The sequence below is a fragment of the Anser cygnoides genome, chromosome 5 (assembly GCF_040182565.1).
Source record: "Anser cygnoides isolate HZ-2024a breed goose chromosome 5, Taihu_goose_T2T_genome, whole genome shotgun sequence".
Classification (NCBI taxonomy): domain Eukaryota; kingdom Metazoa; phylum Chordata; class Aves; order Anseriformes; family Anatidae; genus Anser; species Anser cygnoides.
The window spans coordinates 49,672,536-49,686,328 of NC_089877.1; the positions used below are offsets into that span (position 1 = coordinate 49,672,536).

A 13,793-nucleotide genomic window follows, 5' to 3' on the forward strand; every position below is an offset into this window, starting at 1 on the left:
GGCAGACCATTCAATTTCTAAAGACATTTTCTTTCGCCCTTTGTTCCCTTCCTCCACTCCCTTCCTCTGCTTCAATTAAACATGCAAGACGACAAAATGTTTATGCAGGCAGGATGAAATGCTTATGGCTTGACAAGTTTATTCCTGGACAACAGTCTTCAAAATGTAAAGTCTCTGCTGACATCAGTGTTCATGTCTGTTCTCTCAGACCACAAACATCCAAACCAAGTAGATGCCTGAAAGATCACCAGGCATGAGCAAATTGCTTTCACTGCTTAACCAGCAACAACCTTTGCGTTTTTGGGGGGTAGAATCATACTTTAAAAGCCTCATGTGGCTCAGCTATCTTAAAAAAAAATGCAAAAAAAAAAGCTGCAAAGCACAAGTTAAGACTGTCTAGTGACAGTTACTCGCCTTGCCTTCTGATACTAGAGGGGGGACATGATTTAAGAGCCTTATATAGCAACCTTAGTTGTTTGCTACATCTTCACTGTAGATGGCATAGTATGGAAGTCTACCTTATGCATACCACACTGCCCTTGATCTCTCCCTGGGTCAGCTACAAACTTGCAAAATACAAGTAGAACAATTTCCTCACTACAGCAGCGTTAAAAAGGACAAGTCTGATAGTGCTTGTGAAGTGGTTCATCTACCACAATTAAAATGTCTGAGTCTGCATGTAACTAAAATAATAATAATAATGAAACACTAATTTTATAGAAACAACATTCAGGGCCAAGTCTGATCTAACCATGCCACTTCAGGGTGGGCAAACTAAAAAGGCTGACACAGATGACAGACCAGAGGAAGTACACAACACAAAATGTGCTGAATGTCATTTAAGCTGCCAGAATGCCCGTAATGAAACGGCAACACGACCAGTTCGCTTTGCTAGACTGTCACACTCAATCTGGACCACAGCCCTAAGCAGGAAGGTTGAGTCTGACCTCAAAAACACAGCCTCAGAACTATGCCCAAAACAGCTTACCAAGCAGGAACTAGTTATTTCAGAGTCTCATGAAGAGTCAAGCTATCTTCCAAGTACACACACACATCCAGGCTCCGGTACAAACCACACAGCACTGGGAGCTGCAATATATGGAAGACAAGCACTTTCCATTGAGTGCCCAGGAGGGGTGGACACGTCAGTTCAAAGCAGTTCTGATGAAATCTTAAATTAATAACCTGGTGGAAATGCCTGCTATGGCGAGGTCAACATTGCTCACTGGTGTAACCACAATCTGAGGTTGTCTTAACATTGAAAAGTTCATGTAATTTAAATAATTACTCCATGGGATCTTCGTAGACTTCCATCTCAAAGCCTGGAAGGCAGAACTCTTCTAACTACAACATGTCAGCACTAACGTCTCACAGAGCTCACTGCATAGGACAGTCAACCTAAGAATGTGTCCATCTACAAATTGCTTGTTAGTCAAAAATTCAGCGGGTGGTCATGGTGTGGTGATGCTTCCACCAGAATTATGTGTTGTTGTGTTTTTTTGCAGCTATAAATTTGTTTTTTAAACTGAGTTGCTTTTTTTTTTTTAAGTCAACAGCAATAATTGTTTTGAAAATACTCTCAATTAAATAGGCAAGAGATTCAAAACTACTTTGCTTTATATTGCTTAAATTGTGATAGTTTAATATGCAATATACATAATCCTGCTTTTGTAATTATGTCGCTGAAATAAATTATATATTGTGTTCCTATCCTGTATCACTGTGCCTTGAAATAGCTTTAAGAATAGCATCACATGCTCATATGGTTACAATTAACTCTGGGGGTAAGTGGTTGCACAATCAGGGCGTGTTGCTACTGAAAGACATTTTCAGAAACTAAAGTAGCAATCAGATCGTTTAAATCTGAAACTAGAGAATTTGCACACATATCCAGACCTAGCTATTAAACACAGTTCAAACCACTCCCTTCTGGCAGTTCAGAGGTTGCCCCTATCAAGCCATGCTACGGTTAACATCTTGTGACAATCAAACATTGCCTCGGACAGCTATACGAAAATACACGAGATGTTTTTGCTTTTTTAAATTGTTCACAGAAATTCCTCCCATCATCCTGTGTGGCAATGTGGCTGCAGTGAGAAGGAGGAACAATGGGCAAGGCAGACTCTCTGGCCTCTGAAAATAATCTGATCTTCTGGAGCACCACAAATGGAGAGGAATGCCAGAGGGAAGCTTTATGCTGCAGAGAAGAAGCACCTCTATGGAGGAAGCCCTGCATTAAGCCTGCTCCCCCACATTCACAGTTATGAACTCATTATAACCCACCCCAGCAGGAAGATGCATAGAGCATATTCATCTCCATGTTCCTTGGACAACGGTCAAACTAGAATGTATTTTCAGAAAAACTTTGTCAAGAAATAGAGAAGGAAAACAATGCACGTGCTTACATGTATTAGGTTCACATAGAGAAAGACTTGCTCCTTTTGCACTACCTTCTGCAATAGCTCCTTAAATCTCTTCTTCCTGCTGCCAGAAATGATTTGTATTACGTGCTTTCAGAAACTACTTAAAAGCTTGCTCACAATTTCTAAAGCTCGTCACGGTATCATACACAGAGCACCTTCCATATTATTTGCCCAAACTACCAAATGTGTATGTGAACAGCAGGAAGGAAGAGATTTTCAAGTGTCCATTTAATAGCTTTCTGCACTGATGCACAAAGTTAAAAACACTTTTTCTTCTCACTTATTGATTTGGCACTACTTATTAACAACCTTGTCAAGACCCTATGAGCCTTAAGGTATCCTACTAGCATAGAAAAGTGCCTTACACCGTACCTTACACACCTACTCATTGCTGAGCCTCTGTGAAATTAGTTCAGTTCTTAGGACGTGGAGCTCAGGAGGCCAACCACACCAGTAAATGCCACAAGATGAATTGGCACTGTACAGTCTAGTGGTAAAAATCTCCACCACCATGCACCCCTGCATAGATCCTACACAACTTGGAATGGTAAATCTAACAGTTTTTGAAGGAATGAAAGGAATCTGAGCAGACACTGAACTGAACCCTAGCCTTTAGTCCTCTTTTTAGATAGGTGCAAGACTTGAGAGAGACTGACAGAGAACTGAGGGACCATGGAGAGTTGGATACTGGCTACTACACACAGCCTTTGTGTTACTCCGTGACCATAACAAAGACAGGCTAGTGCCCCATGGAAACCCCTGAATGAACCAGCATGAAACCAGTGAAGTTTGCCTCATGCTGCCACTGCACAAACCTGCCAGCTGATGGCTGCGCCAAGGCTTGATCAGGAGAGGGAGTGGTGAGAATGTGAAACACTCTGGCTATCCTAGACCAAAGAACAGCCTGCAAACAGCTGTGCGATCATGCCACATATTACAAGAGGTCAGTGTCTCTGGCAGCAACAACTTTCACTATAGGCCACGTTGTTCCCCAGAATTAGAGAAGTGCAATATTGATGGGAAATATTCTTTGTCCCATCTGCTACTGTATCTCAGGGAGGTATCCTTGGAAAGACAACACTCATCTCCAGTACTCAATGCTTTCACCAAAAACTGCCAGGGTGGAAAGAGGAAGTGAAAAAAATTGAACAAAATAGGAACTGAAGCAGAGGTCTCTTTACTGAATGACAGCAAGATTAGCATGCAGACAGTAGAACAGAAGACTGCTGGCTCCAGGACAAGCAAGGAGGCTGAGAACTCCAGAAAAGAAATAACTATGCCCTTGCCCTTAGATGAAGACAAGGCTAAAAACTAACTTCTCCCAACTCCAGCTAAAATCTCTGAGCAGGAGGAATAATCATAAAATCACAGAATGGTTTGGGTTGGAAGGGACCTTAAAGATTCCCTAGTTCCAATGCCCCTGCCATGGGCAGGGACACCTCCCACCAGACCAGGTTGCCCAAAGCCCCATCCAGCCTGGCCTTGAACACCTCCAGGGATGGGGCATCCACAGCTTCTCTGGGCAGCCTGTGCAAGTGCCTCACCACCCTCTCAGTGAAGAATTTCCTCCTTATATCTAATGTAAACCTCACCTCTTTCAGTTTAAAGCCATTTCCCCTTGTCCTCGCACTACACTAAGCTACATTACATTAGAAGCTAAGCAACTTCAGTGCACAGTCAAAAGAGCATGACCAGGATGCTACACTGAGAGCTAGTGTGCCAGGTTAACGCATGACTGATTTGCCAGCTTGAGGGAGGAAGACAGAGAGAGGCAGAGCTTCATACCCTCTGATGTAAACTGGGAATTCCTGAGCACGGAGGCAGGCTTTTGCAGGCTATTACTTCATCTAATAACCAGCCATCTTTGTGAACCTATTCATAAGAACCAAGAGCTAGCTGGCCCCTTAGGTTAGAGAGCAAAAAGAAATACCTACAAAGTAGGGTTTATAGAGCAGAAATAATTTGTGTTCCCAGCCTGACAAACGTGAGTCTCAATATTGCTCTTCTATCTCAGACCTGGGATTTTATCTAATGATAGTTGGGGGGAGGGGGGAGGTCAATTACAGAACCTCAATGCGTTTAGCAAGTCTGGATATTTATTTGAATCTGGCTGAAGCGTTACACATGTGGATTATTGACAGTTGAGGTGAGAAGGGCTCAAAGGAGCGAAAGGAAAAAAATAAGAGCAATCTGACCTAAATTTAAGGTCAGCCATGCTGTGAGCAATGTGTTTGTCTAGATGATCTCCAAGGTCCTTTCCAACCTAAATTATCTAGTAATTGCAGGATGGGCATAGCTGCAGGTAACTAAGATGAATAACTGTCATTACTATTGGAACACAGGTATACACTTCTCACTGATATACCCTGCTCAGGACCCTAGGGAAGATCCAAGTTTTCCCTTCCTACTACAAGCAACAGCTGCAAAAAAAGGGGTGGCTAGAGTTTGTCATCTGAGGTCATGCTTCAAAATGCCCATCCGCTTTAAGAAACAGCTGCAGCTGCTACAGAGCCTTAAGGAAAAATACCCAGACGTTCATTTAGCTCATTTACATATGACATTTAAGATGTTGGTCAAAGGATCAAGTCTGGAACACAGACATTTTACCTAAGAGTAAATTTTCAAGGCTAGACTGAAGGTTTGGATCTTGTAGAAGCATCCAGAAAAGGTCTGTCCTGTTTAGCCACGTAACGCTGCACTAAGCAGGCTTTATTAAAACTAATGGGTATTTATTCTTTGTGTGCACCAAGTCTTTCCTACCACTGAAAGAAGTTTTGATGTTGCTAAGTCAATAACTATAACATATGTTATGAAATTTCCACTTGCTCTCATGTTTTGCTACAGTCAGCTCTCTGACAAATGACACATTAACTGGTAACACAAGGAAAGCCAAACATTAAGGATTACTCAGCAAATCTTTGTCCTGATTTTCACTTGCCTCCATACGAGCTTTGTAAAAATCCACATCATGAAGTTTCTCTTTGCACCGAACAAGTTCCATCTCAAGTCTCTCCACACGGTTTGCCTTCTCTCTCAGGGAGTCCAGTTCATCTCTATATGCTCGGGCAGAGCGAGCATCTGAGGCCAGATGGATATTCTGAGAGACACGAGGGATAAGCAGGGAGAAAAATCCAAGCTGAAAACATGTTCTTTAAACTTATGGGTTTTTGTTTGTTTGTTTGTTTTTAAGAGTAGGCAAATAACATTCCCCTGGTGGAGTAGGAGAATTCTCTTACTAGCTAGTACAGTCTCTATAAGACTGAGATGTACTTCAGCCTGCCAGGACTCTTAACATTTCCAATGCCTGGTGCTGCAAAAGCTTCAGGCATTACTGGGCTACTTGCAAGCTAAACAGATGAGACTGCTCTCACCAATTAAGTAGAAAGTGTATCATCACTATGCCATAGTCATAATTGTCAAACAGCTTGCTGGAGTAACTCGAGTTCTTCTAATTAAAAATACACAGAACAGCATTTTTAGTTTCACAATGAAAGAGGTATTTTTAAATAGGGAAGTCTGCCACAGTGAATTAAGCCCACCTTACCTCTTGTTTTATTTTTTGCAGCTCTAGGGTGAGCTGCTCAACTTCATGTTTAGAATCGACAAGCTGCTCAGACTTCTCTTCCCTGAAAGGGATTAGAAAAAACTTAGTAAGAAATATTTTCGTTGTTGTTCTGAAACAATATTGAATGCATGGATCCTGCTGGGAAACTGGAAAGAAGGATAGAAACCTGCTAGCATATACTGAACACGGAGCCTCCTTGAGGACATGACAACTTCATAAAAGTAAGGTACGTTTTCTTGTGATACCGCATACATCACAGATGTGAAACTGCAACTTTTTTTTGTTTGTTTTTTGATATTAAGTACAACTGTTCGAAGTCTGGTGCTTAATGGTGCTACTGACATCATAGCTAGCTTTACTGTCCTCTGGACTTCTCAGTAATAATTAAAAAGTGCGAGTAACCACTAACATTTTAAAACGGGGAAGACAGAGATGAGAGACAAAAAGAAAAAGTAGCCATCACTCTATATTTAAAGAACAGTTAATAAAGAAGAAAGATGGAACATCCATACAGGCTGCCTACTAATACGAATAAAATTGTGAAATACACGATACTGAGAGCTCTCATGGAAGTCAATATACCGAAGCTGATAGGCAACTGCACTTTCAGGATGCCCAAGACTTAATACACAAGTCTCTCTAGAAGCAAAAGTCACTGGTGACTCACAGTTCCTGTCGAATTCTTCTCAGTTTAGCCTTTGTGTCTGCCAGCTCAACTGCAATGTGTTGCTTGTCTTCATTAGAAAGAGGGCTAGGTGTGTTTGGTGAAGAATCTGGAGTTGGTGCTTTCAGAGGACTTGTGGGTTGCTGAGATTGTAGATAGTCCCTCTCTTGTGTGAGATCTACAATTACCTGGAAATACAGAAGGGTAGTGGGATAAATATAGTAATAATTAAACATTGTTTTTCAAGCATCTAAAAATGATGTATAAATGTAGAAAATTATTAGCCTGTCATTATACAGAATTCAACTGATAGGTGGGAAGGTTACACAGAAGAGATAAGCAATCTCTCACCATGCTCAGACCACTAAAACATTTCCTTTCCAATGCTCAAAATAAGCAGCCTATTTTGCTTGGAGAACTCATATAAATTGTAACAACTAACAATTTTAACCAACACATTCACAAAGTCAAATGCATGACAGAAGATTAACAGGCTAAAAAGAAGGGGAGAAGCCTCCTGCAGAGATCTGAAGTAAGATGAACTTATGAGTCAGCAACAGATAGACCTTGTCTCACACAGGAAAAAAAAAAAAAAAAAGGCAAGCGAAGACACTGGAACCCATGATGGTAGATATCACTGGAGAGATAGGCAAGCAGTCACGAAAATGAACAGTTGAGCAGACATGCAGAGATAAAAATCTCAAGACAAAGTCAACTTCAAATGCTTTGGTCTCTTTACTGCATGCACTCTTCTTACCAATCATTTCATCACACTTCAGTGTTTAATGTGAATGAAAAAGACAATCTTTCTACAGATTTTCAGAGGTGTAGTTCAAAGGTTTATAACAAATAGAAACCCAGTTAACAAAAAAAATAACAAGACAACAGAGGGAAGAGAGCCTGCATGTGCTGCTCCACATCAGCACTATATAAGAGAGTGAGAAGTCGAGGTACCTCTGTGCACTCGTCTCTTTCATCAATAAGCCTCTTGAGGTGGAAAACCATATTCCTGGAGAGAGACTCCAGTTCTTCTGGGGCCATGTCTGGAAGCTCCAGCCACTGCAAGTCAAAGACATTCTCCTGGTTGTGAGTCACCTAGTCACAAGGGGGGAAAAAAAAAAGAAGAAAAAAAAAGTGTTTCCACTGGTTGATTTTTTTTTTTTTTTTTGCTGTATGTGGCGCATCTCCCAGGTTCTCCTACTGATCTGTTAAGAGGCATACCACATTTCACCAAAAACAGGTTTGAAATAACAGACATTGACTAGGTTAACTCTAACACTACCCAGCAATTTCCAGTATTTATATATTTTTTTAAATTATGAAGACAGATGATTTTTAGAAGTGGTCAGGTATAAGCAAGCACAAATCCTATTGACATATGTGTTAGAAACTGTCTTACTTCAAGTACTGCGGTGGTCACTACAGAAGTTAGAAGGAACTGCTAAGACAGAGAAGCTGTTTTCAATGACTTTGCAATTTGCAGCTGATAGAGCTGAGAGGACTGGACATCTCCGGTTGTTGCTAGCAGTGTTTCTTTTCTCTGATACCTTACTCACACTGGTTCCATATGAATCATTTAGCAGAAATGCCATGCAAGTGGAAAGGCTCTCAACCTCAGTCAGTTAAAGAATGTTCCTGCTTATGTGCTTATCTTTTTTTTTTTTTAAGCAGATCTATTTTTTTTTAAAATGTTAATGAAAAAGTTCCTGAATTAGATTTCCACTCTTTGTTCCTTAAATCTCAGTGCATTAGGCTTTTTACACCTGCACCTCAGGACACCAGACCTCACCCAGTGCCCATTTCCCGGTGAGGCACACCCAAGCAGAGGGCATTTCCTCAGGGCTTCTCTTTGGATCTCCAAAGCAAGCTGGTTCCTAACAGCCACACACAGTCCTTCCTTTTACGGAAATCTTAGAAGTCTAAGAATACACCTGTCATTGAATCAGGTTTCTCTTTAAAAAACAAAGCATGTGTCTAATTTCAGCTGCAGAGCATGATTTTCAAGACCACCAGACTTGGAGCCCCACTGGCCCAAGCACACCTTGGGGGAACCTGTGTCTTACCGGCCACAGGACTAAGGGACCACGTGCCTACACCATTACTGTAAATGGGACTTCAGCTCCTAAGCCAGATATGCTTTTTGAAAATAATGCACACATATCCTTACAACAATATCTTCTACATAGCCTATAAGCAGCAAGCACATTTACCACTGCACCTACAGTGACATTTTAAAAAACACCTACCATTTTCACCTTATAATTTGATTACAATACTATATCCACAGAAGAATCATTTTTTTCTCTGAAGTTTATGAATCCACCATGAAATTTCAAGCATCGACATAGCAAAAACATTGATAAATCAAGTCAAGGAAAGGAGAGGATGAAAAATGAAAACTGAAAATACTGCGAGTCCCACCTCCTGAATGTGTGACACAATGGCAGCTTGAGTTTCAATATCCAGCTGTTTTATTCTTTCAATGAACTCTTCTTTTCTTTCACACTGTTAAAAGAAAACACTCCCTGAAACAATGCTACATCCTAAAACTTACTACAACATTTTCCACCCCCTCAAAAAAAATCACTACATTGCTAATGACAAAATATTCAAGATCTATACTTTGTCATGTTAGAAGGTATAACACTTTGTTGCTCTGTATGGAGCACGAACTGAATCATGCTGTAAATTATTTCAAGTCTTTTACAGTCAGTACAAGTAAGGCTAAGTTAAAAGGCTGGTTTTGCTCTTTATAAACAAGTTTAAAATGCAAAGAGACCAAGAGGTGGGGCAACAGCTGGAGGAAATTATCACAGCTTCATTAATGGAGCTGCACAAACATAAACCAGGTGAGTACAAGACCTACATTTACATTGCATCATTTAACCTGTCTGCTTTCCTGTTTGCATTTCGCATGGCTTTAGCAATGAAAAAAGATGCATCTCTTTAGATACTATTCACATCAATGCTTCGCTTTGCTTGTTGGACAAAATCAACATGTGCTTTAGATAAAAAGCAGGGTTGGGAAACCTTCTGGATAAAAACGAGTGACATTTCAGACAAACAGTTTAGTAAATCTTTCACCAGAAGTTTTTAAAGTCAGACATCTGCTATCAATATATCAGGAACTGTACACTAATTACATTACAATGCACAGTGGTTACAGGATGGCAATAGAAAAGTTAAACATTAAAGTTTTTTAACTGCTTTTTCTGCAGTGTCCCTTTGGGGTCTGCTTCTGAGTCTCACCACTCATGTTACTGGGAAGAACCTCAGAACTGTAAATGGGGACTGAGGATGCACAACAGCTTGCCAAATCAGCCCTCTGTTCTTTGTGTTGCAATGTAGCACTGAGATGAAGTTCAGAGCAGCCATATGAAGACAGCGTTACTCTGACATAATTGACTTGACATAGCTGAGCAGGGTAAGTGTCCTAAGGCATGACAAAAACACTAGACAGACCTACAAACAAGGTCAATTATAAGCAAAGGCTAGTCCACGATGCGTCTATTGTTTACTACCAGGGAGGTTTGGTGGGCAGAACACTGATTTCTTTATCTGGTAACTGTCGCCTATTTCTGGGGATTTTCCCATATACATTGCCTATCCATTTATTTTAACAAATGTCACATAAAAATCCCCACATGAATATACAAAGTAGTTATTCATCTTAGATTTTCTGCATATAATATCCAATCAAATGATTATGCAAACAAAATCAGGCTCCATTAAACAAATGTTTAGACTGTTAGCTTATCTATTTGTTTTGCATCGACTGTGTACTACTACACACGCATTTCCAAATAGTAAGAAAATAAACCACCAATCTTGATATCAAGAACACTGTTCGAAGCTTATCTTTTCACACTCTGTTATCAAAGTTGGCTAATTAGTTGCAAGAGTACTTATCCTGCATCTGATTTAAATGTTGGTAACACTGAGGTTACTCTGTCATAAACTGTGCTTCCTTTCCCTGTGCTTTTTCCCTGCATTCACTTCATTCACCTATTGTGTTTTTTCACAATTTTAGTTCACAATTTGTCTTGAGCTGGGGATTTTTTCATACAGCAGTGATCTTTAGGTGACTTTTCTCAGCCCAGAAATAACAAAAGACTCAAAAGATTCAAAAGCCAGTATTTTTCAAGCCTTTAAATGTTCACCTGCACAGCACATCCCAGAACCAACAACAGCAGCTTCTTAATTTCATCCATACTTTTACCTAGAAAGGAAAAAAGGGAATCAGTATATATGTGCAACATAAATTAAGTACTTGCAAATCATCATCTCCAAAATATCATCCTTAAGAGAAATACCTTCTTTGGAGAAATGCCTGTTGAGATGTGTGCCCATTATACTGTTACCATACTTCCCATATGACAGTACAACTCTTATGGATTATTTAAAATCCCAAATCCAACAAGACTTCCCCCCATGTGCTACCCTCACATTTTCTGAGTTCTTTTTTGGCTCATGCTGTAAAATTTTTTTTTTTTCCTTTATACGGTTTATGCACATGCCCAATACTTGTCCCTTGGTTTGTGATTAACAAGGGTGAAAAACAAAAACAAGCCAAAAGACACCCTGGGCAGAAGGCAAAGGACAGTTACTCTGAAAAGACAAACTCATCCTAAATTCTGCGTCTGTAGTTACTGCTCAGTGTTCCCAAAAAACGAAGGCCATTCTGTGCACATAAATCCTCTCTTTAGCAGAGAGATACTCAGCAACTAATTCTGCCTCTGGTTCTGCATCAAAGCGTGTTCTCACTTTGAAGCGCAAGCCCCATGTGCTAAGAGGGATGAAAAATGAGCGTTGCAGAAGGGAGGAGAGGCAGCTGGCCATATGCTCTGGAACCACGGGGGGGAGGAGGGACACGCAGGTTTGTCACCGCAGGGGACCCTGCCGCAGCCGACAGCCCCGCGCCACCTCCTAAGGTTAGGAGAGAGGAAGCCACACACGGGAAACTGGTGTGGCTCTGAGCCAGCTCCAGATCTTCTTTCAACAAAATTTGTGTGTGGACTGTTGGGCGGTAAAGAAAATTATGTATATCAAAGGTAGATGCAGGGAGGTGGATGCCAAGGAGCTTCACAGAGGATCAAAATTCATTATGTAGTTATAAAAGAACCGAGGTTCAAAATGAGATGTTCAGGAAAAGCCAGTCTTCATCCACACAGGGGAACAGGATAGAAACAAATGGGCCATGTACAGTTCTCTCTCATCCCTATATGACTGTTTCCTGACACAGGGTACATAACTGTGGGATAAACGTTTCCACTTCGTACCCTGCGCTGAGCAGACAAGATGGCGACTTCCGAGTGCCACCGTGTCCCCACACCAACGCTGTGCCCCTAGGCCGGGCCGGCAGCCTGTCAGCGCCACGTGTGGGACCAAGGCTGGGCGGCCGGCCTTGCACCGACCCGCGGCCCCATGGCCCCATACTGACCGCGGCCATCACGGGGCCTCCTTGCAGCCCGAGAACCTCACAGAGCAGCACGTGGACAGCTTCGGAAATAATTTGTTTTCTCACGTCCTTTTAAAAGAGAAGTGCTCTGCGCAGGCCTTAGGTGTACCTCACTTGTTTAACAACTTTTCGACAACTTCATTGTTTGCTTCCCTGCAGAATATTTGAAAATTGGTTTTGAAAAGCATATAGTCTGCCTTGGTCCATCTCCCCACATCCAGCAACGTATCTGACTTACTCCCTTCTGAAAATTTACAATCTAATATACAAATAACATTTCAGTATCTCACACACAAAAAAAAACAAGAGATCTGCCACTTCATGAACAGTTCCTGCAGCAACACCACTAGCCCAAGGAGTTACTAAGTGTGATCAGAAGAATTCCCCGCCCCCCCAAAGTGGAGTTTTTGTTAGAGTTTCAACATTTGGTTTCATTCTGCATCAGTTTCAGAGCAGATCCAGACTAGGTATTAAATGCAGAGCACACCCATGGAACACAAGAGCAAGTTGCTAGGTGAAGGAGAGCAAGTGACTGCGGTGGCCCTCTGTTTCTCCCAGACATACTGAAACATCTGCTCCAGGAGACCGAAGGAGCAGGTACTGGGAGAAGACACCCAGCTGCTGACTCCAGATCATGCCAGACAGGTGCTCTAATCCTATGGGTCCCCAAACCCAATCCACGCACCACAGCATCACAGCTGTCCTCCAGATGAGCCTGGTGGCTTGGAATTATTCGGTTTAGAAAATTATTTTCCAACAAGTGCATCTATATATCCCAAAGTCAGGCAAGTTTCTTAAGCCATTCAAACCACACTGCACCAAAGGCAATAGGCTTTGTTTTCCTCTCCTTGAGCTAACAGATGTGCACTGCTGATGCTGCATGACCCTGTGAGGTGAAATACCGTTAGCAGGGTAACTTAACGAGGTCAGCCTGCTCTCCCATCAGGGACTGACCTTGCCTGGAATCACCACTTAGAGACCTCGTCCCCACTTGAGCTCTCCCATCAGAAAAAGAACCCCGGGGAGACACAAGTCCCTTTGGCAGGGAAAGCTACACTGCAGCTTATGGAAAGCAGTGAGAAAGTAAAAGACTGAAGGCAATCACGAGTTTATTAGTTTGCTACTGTTTAAACGCTAACATTTGGCAGCCTTATTAGCTGACCTTACCAGAAGCGTGCTCCTACAACCTAGGAAGCCAGCGCTTAGGTCTGGGGCAGCTCTCGACAGACAGATATCCACAAGCTGAAGCCAACGGTTTGGATTCAATTAGCACCTAAACAGAGAGGTGCTAACAAAAAAAAATGACGTGTTGCTTGTCTTTTTTTTTTTTTCCTCCCTTTTTAACACCTTTTTGAGAATTCCAGGGCGGCTGCTTGCAGGCTACATATCTGGGCCTGCGATGGAGCCAGCAACCTGGGGACGTGCAGAAAGCCCATCTGCTGCCAGCAGCGGGTTGTCTGGAAGGGGGAAAAAGCCAACACCACCTGTGTGCCCCAGGAGCCGCCCTGTGCCGCCGGGCCAGGAGGCCCCTCTGCGCTCGCAGGAGACAGAGGGCGAGAAACAGATGGCACGATTCAGGGAGAAGGCGGGCAAAGAGATTAGGAGACAACAAAAAATGAGGATGAAGGTACAGAGATGATACAGAAGATTGAAAAAATGAGAGGGGGGTTGGAGGAGAAGGAA

General features: G+C 42.0%; 1 protein-coding gene across 4 annotated transcripts in view; it reads right to left on the reverse strand.

Moving 5' to 3' along the window:
• The window catches only part of CCDC88C (coiled-coil domain containing 88C), a 91,798-nt gene that overhangs the window by 36,565 nt on the left and 41,440 nt on the right, over window positions 1-13,793 (reverse strand). For all 4 annotated transcript variants that reach the window (XM_066998255.1, XM_048070456.2, XM_013182075.3 and 1 more), the window contains exons 5-10: window positions 10,813-10,871; window positions 9,074-9,157; window positions 7,607-7,747; window positions 6,656-6,840; window positions 5,968-6,049; window positions 5,362-5,520 (exon numbers count right to left, since the gene is read on the reverse strand). In XM_066998255.1, the coding sequence (XP_066854356.1) occupies window positions 5,362-5,520; window positions 5,968-6,049; window positions 6,656-6,840; window positions 7,607-7,747; window positions 9,074-9,157; window positions 10,813-10,871 (710 nt within the window). The remainder of the gene's footprint in view (window positions 1-5,361; window positions 5,521-5,967; window positions 6,050-6,655; window positions 6,841-7,606; window positions 7,748-9,073; window positions 9,158-10,812; window positions 10,872-13,793) is intronic.